This window comes from Rana temporaria, chromosome 7 (genome assembly GCF_905171775.1).
Source record: "Rana temporaria chromosome 7, aRanTem1.1, whole genome shotgun sequence".
NCBI classification, from domain to species: domain Eukaryota; kingdom Metazoa; phylum Chordata; class Amphibia; order Anura; family Ranidae; genus Rana; species Rana temporaria.
In genome coordinates this window covers 97801249-97818941 of record NC_053495.1, presented here as the reverse complement: position 1 = coordinate 97818941, position 17693 = coordinate 97801249, and the positions used below count along the sequence as shown (strand labels likewise).

The window sequence follows — 17693 nt, the reverse complement described above, 5'->3', positions numbered from 1 at the left end:
AAAATGCAAAAAAAAAAAATTTACATTTTCACAAAACGGAACAAACCTTTAGGACAGATCACACGCAAAAAACACAATTATCAAGTTTTTACAAGTTCAAAAAAGACAGAATGTGAAACAAGTACACATAATACACATTATCGGCAACATGTATAACTCCTAATGACAGTTTTTGGTCAGTTATTACACTGTGACCACTTTAATAGGTACACCTGCTTACTAACAAATAATCAAGCAATGAATCATGTACTGAAACAAAGATTGCATACATGGGTCTAGATATAGGTCTCATGCTTGTTCAACATGAAAACAAGGAAGAGTAAGTGATCCAAGTGGCATTTTGTGGAATGAATGCAGGTGCCATATGTGGTTGTGGTTTCTGCATCTCAGACACTGCTGACCACCTTGGATTTTAACACACTATAGGTCTTTGCAGTCTACAGAGGATTGTGCAATTAACAAGCAGTGAGCGTAGGTGTTTGCTTAGAACACCAATACAAAAAACTACAGTGGGAGCAGTATACAGGAAAACAGAACCTCTGAAAAATGACAGACACCTCACATTGCCCCTATACGAAGTAAGTTATTACGAAACAGAAGTAGGGCGGAGCGGCGCACTGACGTCACCTCAAGCTCCATACGATTCCCCAATGGGACGGGTGTCTGGATTTGTGTACCGGCTGGCACACCAGATTTAAGGCCCATCTTTTCCTGCAACATTGTAAGTTCAACACCAACCTTTTTAATACGTTTAATGCACTGTGGAGCTATCATTATCTCTTACATATCGGGTACATATGCTGATGACCTATGACCATTATTGGATGAGATTTACTGCTTAAAGATCGTATTTGTTTGAGCTGCATGGTTGGAGTGAGAATTTCGATTACATGCTTTTAGTGATCCTCTGTGATAAGGGATCATGGCAAGTTGGTAAGGAGCAATTTCTATTGATTGGTGGAGGATTCATCACATTTTTGGACACGCTAATTTATTAGCCTTTGGATTTCTGCACAGAGTACTGGTGTTCAGCATCTATCATTGAATTATCCAAGCACTTATGGACTATATCATTTAGTGTTTAGGTTTTTTATTTTTAATTATTTTAGTCACCAATATAATTCTATTAACTGGCATGAGACTGTTTGCAAACACGGTAATTGATGTATTTATAACATCGGACATATTAGTTTTTTAACATCACTATATGTTATTAGTCACATATTAGTTTATTACTATCCTGGTTTTGGCATTTATAATTTTGGTGATTGAATTCCTTTAATATTTATACCATATGGTTAGGGGGTTAGCGTGATTTATTTTTCTTTTTATGTTTTTTCCTGTACCAATTGTTTATATGTTAATCGCAGCTCATAACTGAACAAGCTGTAACTTAGCTTTATAGTAGTGCTTTTCTTTTTAGCACTTTTAGCACAGTTTATTCCAATTTTCCCACATCACATTGTGTTATTAATCTTGATTTTTGCTGAAAAATGCAGAGTCACAAAATCTCATAAAAAAAAAAAAGTATGAATTACTTTGGATGAGGAGGAAAAGAAAGGTTTACCGCTTAAAGGGGTTGTAAAGGTACATGTTTCTTCACCTTGATTCTACGCATTAAGGTGAAAAAACATCCGAGGATTAGCATCGCCCCCCGTTTACTTACCTGACCCCTCAAAAGTCCAGCACCGTGAATGCTCTGGCTTCTCGTCTCATTAATTGGTTGATTGATAGCAGCGCAGCCATTGGCTCCCGCTGCTGTCAATCAAATAAATGACGCTCTGCGCCGGGGGGGCAGAGCCGAGTGATACAGTCGGTGGCTATAACCGCCGGCTGTATCACGGGAGCGCGCCCGCAAGATAACCCCCTTGGGAGAGATTCACATGAAGGGGGTTAGCTGATGCAGGGAGGACCCGAGACAGCCGCAGAGGGACCCCAGAAGACGTGGATCGGGGCCACTGTGTGCAAAACGAGCTGCACAGTGGAGGCAAGTATGACATGTTTGTTATTTAAAAAAAAAAAAAAACGAGCCTTTAGTGTTCCTTTAAAGGATCACTAAAGGATTTTTTTTTTTTAGCTAAATAACTTCCTTTACCTTACTGCAGTACTGGTTTCATGTCCTTATTGTTAGTTTTTGCTTTGAAGTGGCTGTAATTCTGCTCTGATCTCCACACTTCCTGGTTGTCTTTTTCCTTATAACCATCGTACTGTGAGCTTTTCACTGTAGGTCTAAGCTGTCATTACTGTGTGTCTAAAACTTAACAGAACCAATCAGATTCATTTTAAAAACAAAACACTGCCCTGGATTTGTTTGTTTTTGTTCTGTGTGTCTCTCTAGTTCACAGGAACATGAAAACAGTTTAAAAGTGAAACTAACCGACAGGCACGTTATATGATTGATTTTTTTATCTATTTGTAATAATTTTTAAAAGGAATCAGTTAACTTTTATGTCTCTATACCCTGTAAACAGTCATTTCAGCAAAAATTTTTTTCCTTTAGTGACCCTTTAAGGACCCCTTCACGCCGATATACGTCTGCAGAAGGGCATGGCTGGGCACAAGCACGTACCTGTACGTCGCCTTTAAGAGCCCAGCCGTGGGTCGCAAACGCGCTGCCGGCGGCACGCTTTTGACCTGGTCCTGTGCTCCGTGACTGTGCCCGAGGGACCCGATCGCCGCCGGTGTCCCGCGATCGGATCACAGAGCTGAAGAACAGGGAGAGGTAAGTGTAAACAAACCTTTCCCTGTTCTTCCTAGTGTGACTGCCACTGATCGTTTTTCCCGTCTTAGGGAACGACGATCAGTGACGTCACACGCAAAACCACGCCCCCACACGGTAGTAATCACTCCCTAGGAAACACTTGACCCCTTCAGCACCCCTACAGTTTAACCCCTTCACTGCCAGTGTCATTTTCACAGTAATCAGTGCATTTTTATAGCACTTTTTGCTGTAAAAATGACAATGGCCCCAAAAAAGTGTCAAAAGTGTCCGATGTACCCGCCATAATGTCGCAGTCACAATAAAAAAAAAAAAAAAAAAAATCGCTGATCGCCACCATAACTAGTAAAAAATAAAAAAATGTTTTAATAAAAATGCCATAAAACTATCCCCTATTTTGTAGACGCTATAACTTTTGCACAAACAAAGCGTTAAACGATTATTCCGAATTTTTTTTTTTTTGTTACCAAAAACATGTAAAAGAATACGTATTGGCCTAAACTGATGAAAAAAAAAGTTTTTTAAATATTTTTGGGGGATATTTATTATAGCAAAAAGTAAAAAAATATTGCATTTTATTTTTTAAATTGTCGCTCTATTTTTGTTTAAAGCGTAAAAAATAAAAACCGCAAAGGTGATCAAATACCACCAAAAGAAAGCTCCATTTATGGGAAAAAAAAGGATGTAAATTTTGTTTGGGAGCCACATCGCATGACTGCGCAGTTGTCAGTTAAAGTGATGCAGTGCCGAATCGCAAAAAGGGGCCTGGTCCGGGGCTTAAGTGGTTAAATCATACATGTATGACTGACAAATCTGCAGGAACTCTGCAATACTATTAATTTCCTATAAAACAGCAAGACAAAAGGGTTCCTATAAGGCAGGGGTGCCCAACCAGTGGCCCGCAGAGCCCTCTGATGTGGCCCGCGACCTCCTGCTTTGGGATGCAACAAAATAGAATAAAATACTGTTATTAAAGGTAAGTTTATTACTAAAATGACAGTGTATATTTGGGCATATCTATTCTGCAGTGGTTACTGGGTTGCTTTCAAACTGATCCACAGGTGCAGAGAAGTGCACCTGTGGGTTACCTGCACTGAGCCATAGACTTCTATTACCTGCGAGTTTGTTGTACTTAGAGTAGAGTGGGCTCTATAGAGCAGAGTGGGCTGTCATCCACCTGCTCCGCACATTGTGGCCCACGACCGGGTACCAAGTCGCTTAAAGTGGCCCTTGCTCTTCAAAAGGTTGGGCACCCCTGCTATAAGGAACTAAATTGGTGTAAACAAGAAACACTACATGCTCAGCTAAGTGTCAAGTTTTCAAGCATTTTTGCAAGCCTTTTTTTAAGCAAAATTGCTAATTTTTGTAGCTTTTGTCAGGCGTTTTTTTCAAATGTTTTTCTACTAAAAGGTGTGGATGTGTGCACGCTCGCGACCTGGTCCGAAGTTCCGTGACCGCGGACCCGATCGTCGCCGGTGTCCCGCGATCGGTCACCGGAGCTGAAGAATAGGGAGAGGTGTGCGTTAACACACCTTCCCCGTTCTTCATTGTGGCAGTGTCAGTGATCGTCTGTTCCCTGATATAGGGAAAGACAGACAATCACTGACGTCACACGTCCACCCCCACCCCCCTACAGTTAGAAACACATATGAGGTCACACTTAACCCCTACAGTGCCCCCTAGTGGTTAACTCCTAAACTGCAATTGTCATTTTCACAGTAATCGGTGCATTTTTATAGCACTTTTTGCTGTAAAAATGACAATGGTCCCAAAAATGTGTTAAAATTGTCCGATGTGTCCGCCATAATGTCGCAGTCACGAAAAAAAAAGTCGCTGATCGCCGCCATTAGTAGTTAAAAAAAAAAATTATTAATAAAAATTCAATAAAACTATCCTTTATTTTGTAAACACTATACATTTTGGGCAAACCAATCGATAAAACGCTTTTTGAGTTTTTTTTTATACCAAAAATAGGCTGAAGAATACGTATCGGCCTAAACTGAGGAAAACATTTTTTTTAATATATTTTTGGGGGATATTTATAATAGCAAAAAGTAAAAAATATTGAATATTTTTTTAAATTGTCGCTCTATTTTTGTTTATAGTGCAAAAAATAAAAACCGAAGAGGTGATCAAATACCACCAAAAGAAAGCTCTATTTGTGGGAAAAAAAGGACGCCAATTTTGTTAGCTCCTTTGGCCCTATATACTTTGAACAGCAGCATACAGGCGGTGCAAACAAGACAGGGACTGTAGGTTTGTTAAGTAGAATCTGTTTGTAATTTTGAACTGGCACTTTTTTTAAAGTGTAGCTCCAGCCAAAAAAAAATTTTTTTTAAGCTTTTCGGAAAACAGAGAATGGTCATCTCCCCTGTAACATTTGTTTTGCGGTCTGTGCGCATCTGTTCAGAAGATTGCAATTTACTTTCTGTCCGAATGACAAATGATTTTTTGAATTTTTTTTTTTTTAGTGAAACAAGGATTGGTGATAAAGCATCAGTGGACAGGAGACACCTCTTACAGAAGAGAATTTCCCTTCCTAGGGGTAGATTTCCTCTCACTTCCTGTTGTCTCCTTCCGTTTGCAAGTAGGAGTCGTTTGTAAGTTGGATGTTTGAAAGTAGGGGCCTGCCGTATATACTCTGCAGAAATTTGGGCCCTAGGTGTTGGTGTTGCCACAACACTGTAAGCCCTCACAGTTAGTCTTGTGGGCGCTGGAATGCCCTGCTGTGAACTATTATATCAAGAATTGTAATTACATGCCATTTTTGAACAGTGGTAGAAAAATTGGGCCTTTGGTGCTGGCGCTGGTGCCAAAACACTGCAAGTCCTCACAGTTACTCTTGGTGGGTGCAGAAATGGGCCCTGCTGTGAAATATTAGATCAAGAATTGTAATTACATGCCCCTGTTGAACATGGGCAGAAAAATTGGGCCTTAGTTGGTGGTGGTGCTGGTGCCACAACACTGTAAGCCCTCACAGTTACTCTTGGTGGGCGCAGGAATGGGCCCTGCTGTGAAATATTAGATCAAGAATTGTAATTACATGCCCCTGTTGAACAGGGGCAGAAAAATTGGGCCTTAGGCACTGGTGCCACAACACTGCAACCCCTCACAGATACTCTAGTTGGAGCGCAGTAATAAGCCCTGTTGCAAAGTATTGCATCAAAAATTGTAATTACACGCCCCTGTTAAACAGGGGCAGAAAAATTGGGCCTTAGCCACTGGTGGCAGTGCCCAGAACCAAAAATGTTCTTACAATTTATCAGCATGATCATTGAGGAGGAAAAGGATAGTCACTCAGCATAACAGGATAGTCACTCAGCATCAGCACAGGCAGTCTTGAAGGGATCTGACATTTCAAAAAAAATTATTCAGTTACATCAGCATCAGGTGCTTGGTAGCTGGTGGTGATCCAAGCCTGATTCATTTTTATGAAGGTCAGTCGATGGACCGAGTCAGTGGAGATGCGCACCCTGTGATCGGTTACAAAGCCTCCAGCAGCACTGAATGTGTGTTCTGAAAGAACGCTGGATGCAGGACAGGCCAGTAGCTCAATTGCGTACTGTGCAAGCTCTGGCCAGTGATCCATCCTCAAGACCCAGTAAGCCAGAGGATTTTCGGTGGGAAAGGTGTCCAAGTCTGATCTTGCCCCTAGGTATTCATGCACCATGTAAAACAGACGCTGGCTATGGTTGCTGGAACCGGTCATATCTTGGGGCTGCGGAGTAAAAAATTGTCTGAACGCATCGGTCAGACGGCCACCTTCTCCACCGCTCCTTCTGTGACTGACCGAAGCCTCAGCAACACATTGTAGGTATTCACGCACCATGTAAAACAGACGCTGGCTATGGTTGCTGGAACCGGTCATATCTTGGGGCTGCGGAGTAAAAAATTGTCTGAACGCATCGGTCAGACGGCCACCTTCTCCACCGCTCCTTCTGTGACTGACCGAAGCCTCAGCAACACGTTGTCCAGGACCAGGATTTTGTAACCTCCCAGTCTCTGGGAACGCGTTGCACAGACCTTTCTGCAAGGCCTTCCGAAGACGTTTCATCTTCTGCTCCCTCTGCGCTGGCAAGATAAGGTCTGCAACCTTACTCTTGTAACGTGGATCAAGGAGGGTTGCCAGCCAGTAATGATCCCTCTCCTTGATAGCACGAATACGAGGATCCTTCCGCAGGCTTTGCAGGATCAGGGAGGCCATACAGCGTTGGTTTGCTGAGGCATTTGGTGCGGAGTCCTCTGGGTCTTCAAAACGCTCCTGCAGCATGTACCCAACACTGTGATCAAACAGTTCAGGGGACTCCTCAGGAGGACATGGTGAGGCTAGGGAAAGAGGTGACTGATGCCATTGAGCAGAGGGAAGAGGCCGCGTTGGCAGCTGCTTTGCCAGACAAAGTACCCTGAGCCTGGGAGAGAGAGGATGAGGACGGCTCGGTCATCCACTCTACCAAGTCTTCGGCATGTTGCGGCTCAACGCGGCCAGCTGCCGAAAAAAGCTTTACGTAGTTTTAGGTGCACACTGTGCAGAGGACACAGACAGTACACACTACGTAGCTTTAGGTGCACACTGCAGAGGACACAGACAGTACACCACGTAAAAGTACCTGCAGAATGATCCCCTGCCTCTAGGAATAAATATGAGAAACACCAGTTTTTGGTAGCTTTAGGTGCACACTGTGCAGAGGACACAGACAGTACACCACGTGAGAATACTGCAGCTAGCACAATCACCTGCCTGCCTGTCAGTATATTAGGAAGAGTGGATCTAGCTAAACTCAATACAGTGTATAAATATATACACACACACAACACCTGGGATGCATATATATCCTGTACACACTGTAACTCTAACTGACTAGCCTGCCTGTCTGCTCTATCTAACTGCAAAAAATGACACTGTCTCTCTGTCCACTCTTAACCACCGCAACACACTACACAGGGCCGACTTCCAGGCAGCCTTATATAGCGTGGGGCGTGTACTAAACCCCCTGAGCCATAATTGGCCAAAGCCACCCTGGCTTTGGCCAATTATGGCTCTCCGTTTTTTTGCAAGCTGTGATTGGCCAAGCATGCGGGTCATAGTGCATGCTTGGCCAATCATCAGCCAGCAGTGAATTATGGGCCATGACACGCCACTCGAATTTGGCGCGAACGGCCCGTAACGTTCGTATTTCGACGAACGGTCGAACGTACAATGTTCAAGTCGAAAACGAAACTCAACCCTAAGTTAACAACCTTCATCAATCATTTTTAGGCATAAGGACCCATACGGTCTTATTCCTCCTCTTGATATCCTCCAATATTAAGTACCCAATGTACCTTACCCCCATTGTCAAATTGGTCGTCCTCTATTCTTTCACTTAATTTCCCTAGTGACCCCTTCCTTCCCTCCACCTCCATCCTCTCGGTTTTGAAGCCAGAGAGAGCCTGGCAAGAGAGAAGGTATATGCAACACATAAAAATGCTTACCCACCACTTTCCCCATTTACTATAGTTTATGTAGAGAAAGTAAAGTAAAAACCTTTAAACGTTTACAGTTCCTGGAAAGAGTATCCATACCCTCTTGAAATTTTCCACATTTTGTCATGTTACAACCAACAACTTTAATTTTGTTGGAATTTTATGTGATAGACCAACACAAAGTGGCACATAATTGTGAAGTGGAAAGAAAATTATAAATGGTTTTCAAATTTTACAAATAAATGTGTGAAAAGTGTGGCGTGCATTTGTAGTCAATAGTTTGTAGAACCACCTTGCACTGCAATTACAGCTGCAAGTCTTTTGGGGTATGTCTCTACCAGCTTTGTACATCTAAAGAGTGACATTTGTGCCCATTCTTTGCAAAATATCTCAAGCTCTGTCAGATTGGATGGAGAGCGTCTGAACAGCAATTTTCTTAAGTCTTTTGCAGACTCCAACAGGTTTTCTGCTAAGATTGCCCTGGATTTGGTTCCATCGATCTTCCCATCAACTCCAACCAGCTTCCCTGTTCCTGCTGAAGAAAAGCATCCCCACAACATGATGCTGCCACCACCATGTTTCAGGGGGGGGGGGATTGGGTGCTTAGGGTGATGTGCAGTGTTGTTTTCTGTCACATACAGCATTTTGCTTTTAGGTCAAAAAGTTAAATTTTGGTCTCATCTGACCAGAGCATCTTCTTCCACATGTTTGCTGTGTCCCCCACATGGCTTCTCGCAAAAAGCAAATGGGACTTCTTATGGCTTGGCTTTCTTTCAACAATGGATTTCTTCTTGTCACTCCATGAAAGCCAGATTTGTAGAGTGCACGACTAATAGATTCTCCCATCTGAGCTGTGGATCTCTGCAGCTCCTCCAGTTACCATGGGCCTCTTGGCTGCTTATCTGATTAATGCTCTCCTTGCCCGGCCTGTCAGTTTAGGAGGACAGCCATGTCTTGGAAGGTTTGCAGTTGTGCCATACGCTTTCCATTTTCAGATGATGGATTGAACAGTGCTCAGTGAAATGTCCAAAGCTTGGGATATTTTTTTTAGAACCTAATCCCGCTTTAAACTTTTACAACTTTATCCCCAACATGTCTGGTGTGTTTCTTGGCCTTCATGATGCCGTTTGTTCACCAAGGTTCTCCAACAAACTTTTGAGGGCTTCACAGAACAGCTGTATTTATACCGAGAATAAATTACGCACAGCAGGACTCTATTTTCTAATAAGGGGACTTCTGAATGCAATTGGTTCCACTAGATTTTAGTTAGGGGTACCAGAGTAAAGGGGCTGAATACAAATGCACGCCACACTTTTCAGATATTTGTAAAAAAATGAAATAATTGAAAACCATTTATAATTTTGCTTCCACTTCACAATTATGTGCCACTTTGTGTTGGTTATCACATAAAATCCCAATAAAATACATTTGCGTTTTTGGTTGCAACATGACAAAAAAATGGAAAATTTCAAAGGGCATGAATACTTTTTCAAAGCACTGTATATGTAGTGCAAGCTTCCACATGAAGCAACTATTATAATCAAAGACAATATTGGAGATATATATAAATATATATTATATACACACACAGGAACCATTTTAAAACGGACAATACTATCATTAAATATTAGACCAAGAAATTACCCATTTTTATTAACCCAAACTCAGCATCATTTGACTACTACTACTATGCTGGAAAGCAAAGGTAATGGAAGAAACATTCTGCATATCTTCATGCCAGTCAGACAGGGAGTGAGGTGCTTGTTGCCCATCATAAGATGTAAAATTATCAGGGGCATATTCAACCACCCGTATAAATGAAAGAAGTGTCAGACTACATAAAAATACCAAGGCAACAGACAGGCCATGCACTGAAAGTTAAAGACATGTAGTTTACAGAGGCTCTTTAGAAGTGACCAAATTTGTCAGTAGGGATAATATCGACCCCTATTCAGGAAGAAATTGAGAGGTTATCGTATGTACATGTGTAAGAAGGCCATGTCACCATATTATACCTTGAGGAGAGAACTGACCTCTTTCTTAGCAGATGCATCAGTGTCATCGACCAGGGTGATAATACAATATAGCTGTGAAGCTAGAGAACAAAGATTCAGCTATTATTAACCGCTTGTCCACTGCCAGCCAGAGCTCTCGTTCTGGGCGGGCGTCATACGACGTCCTTGCCTTCCCGAGCCACTAGCGCACGCCCTCTAGTAAATACACACACAGATCCACTGTCAGGTGAGAGGAGACCGATGTCTGTTCCCAGTACAGAGGAACATTGATTGACTCCTCCCCTTCTGAGTCCCCTCCCCCTACAGTTAGAAATCACTCCCTAGGACACGTTTAACCCTTTGATCGCCCCCTAGTGTTAACCCTTTCCCTGCCAGTCACATTTATACAGTAATCAATGCATTTTTATAGCACAGATCGCCGTATAAATGTGAATGGTCCCAAAACAGTGTCAAAAGTGTCCGATATGTCCGCCGCAATACTCTCTTTGTGTTGTGATCATGCAATAAATCATCCGTTTGGACGCTTTTTACATAGTGTTCCATAGTGTGCTGGCACATATTTCTACTGTAACGTGCACCAGTATCCAGCTGGTGCAAGAGCGTATCCAGAAAGAGCGTATCCAGAAATGTGTGCGATGGGAATATGAAGTAGGATGCCGCAATATCGCAGTCACAAAAAAAAAAAAAAAACACGCAGATCACCACCATTACTAGTAAAAAAATAATAATAATAAAAAAAAGCTATAAATCTATCCCCTATTTTGTAGACGCTATAACCTTTTGATGCAAACCAATCAATATACGCTATTTACCAAAAATATGTAGAATACATATCGGCCTAAATGGAGGAAAAAAATAGTTTAATAAAAAAATGGGATATTTATTATAGCAAAAAGTAAAAAATATTGTGTTTTTTTCAAACTTGTTACTGTACTTTTCTTTTGTTTATAGCGCAAAAAATAAAAACCGCAGAGGTATTCAAATACCACCAAAAGAAAGCTCTATTTGTGGGGGAAAAGGGACGATGTTTGGGTACAGCGTTGCACGACTGCGCAATTGTCAGTTAAAGCGACGCAGTGATGTATCGCAAAAAATGGCTTGAGCAGGAAGGGGGTGAAAGTGCCCTGTATTGAGGTGGTTAAACAGATGGCTATAAAAGCAATGTCTGAGAACAAAGCTTCTCTCCACTCCAGCTCCAACAGATGGAAGTACACATGCAATTGCAAAGCTACAGCAGTGACCATTACAGCTTATTGGACATGAACAATATATTCTGGCTGAATCTTCAAGCTAATGTACCAAACAGTATAAATGGAAAAGCAATCAGCGCAAACAATTAATGGGTTAAGAAAATTGCAAGCTGTACACTACAGGCTAATCACAACACCTCCAGTGAATATAAAGAATACAATTAGTGCAGCTCAATAAAACAAGATAAGTCCATATACAAGTATAAAATAACTACAAGTCCCGGGATGGAAGATAAGGACACCTCGTGGGAAGATGTATTCCAATCCACTGAAAATTCTGGATGACAGACCCCCCACCAGATATGGTGGACCCCTGAGCTAACGGAGAGCACTTAGAGCGTGTTTCTTTCTCTCACATACCCGTCCTGGATGATCCAGTTCCACTGCTGTTTCAGTGAATCATCTCTATCCCACTGTGGATACAAGCGTGTTTGACCTTCTGTTAGCTCAGGGGTCCACCATATCTAGTAGGAGTATTCACTTGCTAGTGGAGGGTCCGTCACCCAGAATTTTCAGTGGATTGGAATACATCTTCCCACGAGGTGTCCTCATCTTCCATTCTGGGACTTGTAGTTCTTTTATACTGTATATGGACTTATCTTGTTTTATTGCGCTGCACTAATTTTATTCTTTATAATGTACTAGACAGAACTACAGATAATGAAGTAATGTATTATTATAACTGTGCCACTGATCCTGAAAAAACAAACAAACAAAAAACAACAACACGTAAATCATTTGACCCCGTGGATCACTGGCTCTGAAAAAAACAGACCAAACCTGCCATTCGGGTAATCTCATGCACACTCTTCGGCTACATTTCCAAAGTGCAGCAAATTAGTTGGCATAATGAAACTCAAAACTGGTTCATACCAGTGCGGCTTTCAAATCACGCTACTATGAGCCTGTTTGAGCTTTTGTTCTATTTAAAGTACCGACTGCTTACTTATTATGAGATTTATTATAGTGACAATCAACATGATGCTGTGATTTTCAATCACTGTAAACATCTTTGTTGCTCGTGCCACCATAATGATGTGTGTACTTCCAGGTCACAATAATGAAGTATTTTTCCTGCCCTTCTCCCAATTGAAGAAATCCTGTCACCAACTTGGGAAAACTGCAGGTGGGAGGCTCGCAGTTTGTAATAAAATCAGACTAAGTATTTTCAGTACAGTATCCTGTACAACGCTGCAAGACTGGAAGGCAAGGCTGGAGTTCAGCTTTGATGTCAGAAATGAAATGATTTTTTACTTCTCTGTAAAAAGCCTTTCTTGGCATATAGTACAGGACATATTAGATAACGGAGTTATATGTTGATATCTTCAGGCGATTGGAAACTACCAAAACAGAACGGTTAGGCTTGCCATATAACCGTCAATGTCATTAAGAACCATCTTCAGCATATAGAAGAACACGGATGTTTGGTCCCCTGATCTCAATATCCAGTCTGTCTGGGATTGCATGAAAATACAGAAGGATTTGAGGCAGCCTATATCCACAGAAGATCTGTGGTTAGTTCTCCAAGATGTTTGGAACAACCTACCTGCTGAGTTCCCTCAAAAACTGTGTTCAAGTGCACCTAGAAGAATTGATGCTGTTTGAAGCCAAAAGGTAGTCACACCAAATATTGAATTGATTTAGATTTTTCTTCTGTACACTCACTCATTTTTTGTAAATTCATAAAACTAAAAAACAGTTAAAATATACACATGTAGTTTTAAAAACCATCTTTTTTTACAGCAGTGCTTCACAACTGCCATAAACTTTTGCACAGTACATCTGGTACCTGGGAGGAAGACGGTACCTGGGAGGATCCTCCTGATCTTGCTCCTCGCCTTCCTTTTCCCTTCCCTGCTTCCTCTCCCCCCCCCCCACTTTCTTTTTTATACTCCAGTTCTCTTGTCCTTTGAATTTCTCTCTTTTTGCTCTCTCGAGTAGTGAATGCTGCACAATCCCATGTTTTAGTGGAGAAAATGATAGCGGGATAAGTCACAAATCACCTGTTCTTTAAGGACCCCCTGTTTTGGATTCCTGAGAGCATGCGCTTTAGCAGGGGGGGGTTATTTGCTCAGATTTCCAATGACACCACTCTATCATCTAACAATTGGGTAACTTGTTCCAATAGATGATAAAATGCATATCTATGTATGACCAGCAAGTAATATTTTGTAATAAAATATGTTTGTTGATAAATACTGCAATAAATAGTTTGCAAAGTGTTCTTTAGGTTTGGTTTCTGCTGTGCATATGCAACAGCAAACACACTCATCTATTAGATGACATGATGTCTGCTGCAGGGTTATTGGTTACCCGATCTGCACAAGAGCAGTTATACATACCATTTATAGGCTGAACTCTGTCCAGGAAGAAGAGGCCTAGCAACGAAACACTGACAAAGATGGCCCCGGGGTTTTGGAGTAACGGGCTGTACATGGTCCTGCATTGATCCTGGGCTCACAAAACAGTTCTTCTCAGTTAGAAAACTGAGAAAAAAATAAATTAAATAATAATCTATGTGAGGTTAGCATACATACCATTTACATTCATAGATGGCAAAATTATTGACATTTTTGGCCTGGTGGTCTTATTTCTGTTGGTGGCTGGCAACAGCAAATGGTCCTGCAAAATATATATATATAAAAAAATATAAAATTAAAACACACAGATGTTTCAAGGTGTTTGATAATGAAGCAAAAAAAAAAGAGAATAGAGTATTCCTAAAAAATATTCAGATACACTACTGTAAGGAAAAGGATTTGCACATTTACCATGAAAAGAGAATCTAAGCATGTAGTCTTAAGTGTGGTGACAAGGTGTCCTTTAAGGGCCCCTATCACAACATTTCATGCGAATATATGAAATGAGCCAATTAACAAAATGGCCAGTTTTCATATACAGTTATCATGTGGTGTACTGCTGCAAGGTGCTCAGAAACAAGTAAGTTGCTAAGATTTCTGCAGTAAGCATCAAGCTGGCAATAGAAGGGGCAACATTGATATTCTAACACTGTAAGCTTGCTGATGGAAACAGAAAGCAAAGTGATGACCATATTAGAGTACTGTTGCGTCTTCACAAATCAGCGCACTGGGGGCAAAACAGTGCCATTCCTGTATTGCTCAACTGCAGTAGAAAAAAAAATACATAACTTACCAACCTAGCTGTGCAGTGCGTACCAGGGGTACCTGGATTTAATGACTGGTAGAAAAAAGTTACAAATCCTTTAGCAGATAAAACAATTCACATACATGCATTTCAAGAGTATATGTATTAGTTTGCTCATCGTTCACCTTCAAAGTGTTTTTTTTTCAGGGTTCTATTATATGATATTGTTGTCACCAACACTACGTAAAAAATATGATACCAATCAAATTTGTATTTTTATTTTTTGTAATACAAGGGTCAGAACCCCCATGTTTAGGTATTGCTGTCCCAGATTGCGAGATTTCCCTTCACATTCACATACCTGGCCACATCACCTGCCATGTCACCTGGCCACGTCACCTGCCACAAGTTGTGGATTGTCCACTGGCCACGTCACCTGCCACGTCAACTGGCCACGTCACCTGCCACAAGTTGTGGATTGTCCACTGGCCACGTCACCTACCACAAGTTGTGTATTGTCCACTTGCCACATCACCTGCCTCAAGTTGTGTATTGTCCACTTGCCACGTCATCTGCCATGTCACCTGGCCACGCCACCTGCCACAAGTTGTGGATTGTCCACTGGCCACGTCACCTGCCACAAGTTGTGGATTGTCCACTTGCCATGTCACCTGGCCACGTCACCTGCCACAAATTGTGGAATGTCCACTTGTCACGTCACCTGCCACAAGTGGATTATCCACTTGCCAAATCACCTGGCCACGTCACCTGCCACAAGTTGTGGATTGTCCACTGGCCACGTCACCTGCCATGTCACCTGACCACGTCACCTGCCACAAGTTGTGGATTGTCCACTTGCCACATCACCTGGCCACGTCACCTGCCACATCACCTGGCCACATCACCTGGCCACAAGTTGTGTATTGTCCACTTGCCACGTCATCTGCCATGTCACCTGGCCACGCCACCTGCCACAAGTTGTGGATTGTCCACTTGCCACGTCACCTGATACAAGTGGATTATGCACTTGCCAAATCACCTGGCCACGTCACCTGCCACAAGTTGTGGATTGTCCACTGGCCACGTCACCTGCCATGTCACCTGGCCACGTTACCTGCCACAAGTTGTGGATTGTCCACTTGCCATGTCACCTGGCCATGTCACCTGCCACGTCACCTGGCCACATCATCTGCCACGTCACCTGGCCATGTCACCTGCCACAAGTTGCGGATTGTCCACTGGCCACGTCACCTGCCACAAGTTGTGGATTGTCCACTTGCCACATCACCTGCCTCAAGTTGTGTATTGTTCCACTTGCCACGTCATCTGCCATGTCACCTGGCCACGCTACCTGCCACAAGTTGTGGATTGTCCACTGGCCACGTCACATGGCCACGTCACCTGCCACAAGTTGTGGATTGTCCACTTGCCACATCACCTGGCCACGTCACCTGCCACATCACCTGGCCACCTCACCTGGCCACAAGTTGTGTATTGTCCACTTGCCACGTCATCTGCCATGTCACCTGGCCACGCCACCTGCCACAAGTTGTGGATTGTCCACTTGCCACGTCGCCTGCCACAAGTGGATTATGCACTTGCCAAATCACCTGGCCACGTCACCTGCCACAAGTTGTGGATTGTCCACTGGCCACGTCACTTGGCCACGTCACCTGGCCACAAGTTGTGGATTGTCCACTTGCCATGTCACCTGGCCATGTCACCTGCCACGTCACCTGGCCACGTCATCTGCCACGTCACCTGGCCATGTCACCTGCCACAAGTTGTGGATTGTCCACTGGCCACGTCACCTGCCACAAGTTGTGGATTGTCCACTTGCCACATCACCTGCCTCAAGTTGTGTATTGTTCCACTTGCCACGTCATCTGGCCACGCTACCTGCCACAAGTTGTGGATTGTCCACTGGCCACGTCACATGGCCACGTCACCTGCCACAAGTTGTGGATTGTCCACCTGCCACGTTACCTGGCCACGTTACCTGCCACAAGTTGTGGATTGTCCACTTGCCATGTCACCTGCCACGTCACCTGGCCACATCATCTGCCACGTCACCTGCCACAAGTTGTGGATTGTCCACTGGCCACGTCACCTGCCACAAGTTGTGGATTGTCCACTTGCCACATCACCTGCCTCAAGTTGTGTATTGTTCCACTTGCCACGTCATCTGCCATGTCACCTGGCCACGCTACCTGCCACAAGTTGTGGATTTCCACTGGCCACGTCACATGGCCACAAGTTGTGGATTGTCCACTTGCCATGTCACCTGGCCACCTCACCTGCCACAAGTTGTGGATTGTTCACTTGTCACGTCACCTGCCACAAGTGGATTATCCACTTGCCAAATCACCTGGCCATGTCACCTACCACAAGTTGTGGATTGTCCACTGGCCACGTCACCTGCCACAAGTTGTGGATTGCCCACTTGCCACATCACCTGCCACAAGTTGTGGATTGTCCACTGGCCACGTCACCTGCCACGTCAACTGTCCACGTCACCTGCCACAAGTTGTGAATTGTCCACTTGCCACGGTCACCTGACCACAACACCTGCCACAAGTTGTGGATTGTCCACTTGCCACGTCACCTGGCCACGTCACCTGCCACAAGTTGTGGATTATCCACTTGCCAAATCACCTGGCCATGTCACCTGCCACAAGTTGTGGATTGTCCACTTGCCATGTCACCTGCCACAAGATGCGGATTGTCCAATTGCCACGTCACCTGGCCACGTCACCTGCCACATCACCTGTTCACATCACCTGGCACGTCACCTGCCACAAGTTGTGGATTGTTCACCTGCCACATCAACTGGCACGTCACCTGCCACAAGTTGTGGATTGTCCACTTGCCACATCACCAGGCCACGTCACCTGGCCACATCACCTGCCACGTCACCTGGCCATGTCACCTGCCACAAGTTGTGGATTGTCCACTTCCCACGTCACCAGGCCATGTCACCTGGCCATGTCACCTGCCACAAGTTGTGGATTGTCCAATGGCCACGTGACCTGGCCACGTCATCTGCCACATCACCTACCACAAGTTGTGGATTGTACACTTGCCACGTCACCTGGCCATGTTACCTGCCACAAGTTGTGGATTGTCCACTGGCCACGTGAC

General features: G+C 43.5%; 1 protein-coding gene across 5 annotated transcripts in view; it reads right to left on the bottom strand.

Moving 5' to 3' along the window:
* The window catches only part of ATF6 (activating transcription factor 6), a 153981-nt gene that overhangs the window by 19270 nt on the left and 117018 nt on the right, over nucleotides 1-17693 (bottom strand). For all 5 annotated transcript variants that reach the window (XM_040359722.1, XM_040359721.1, XM_040359723.1 and 2 more), the window contains one exon: nucleotides 13985-14069. In XM_040359722.1, the coding sequence (XP_040215656.1) occupies nucleotides 13985-14069 (85 nt within the window). The remainder of the gene's footprint in view (nucleotides 1-13984; nucleotides 14070-17693) is intronic.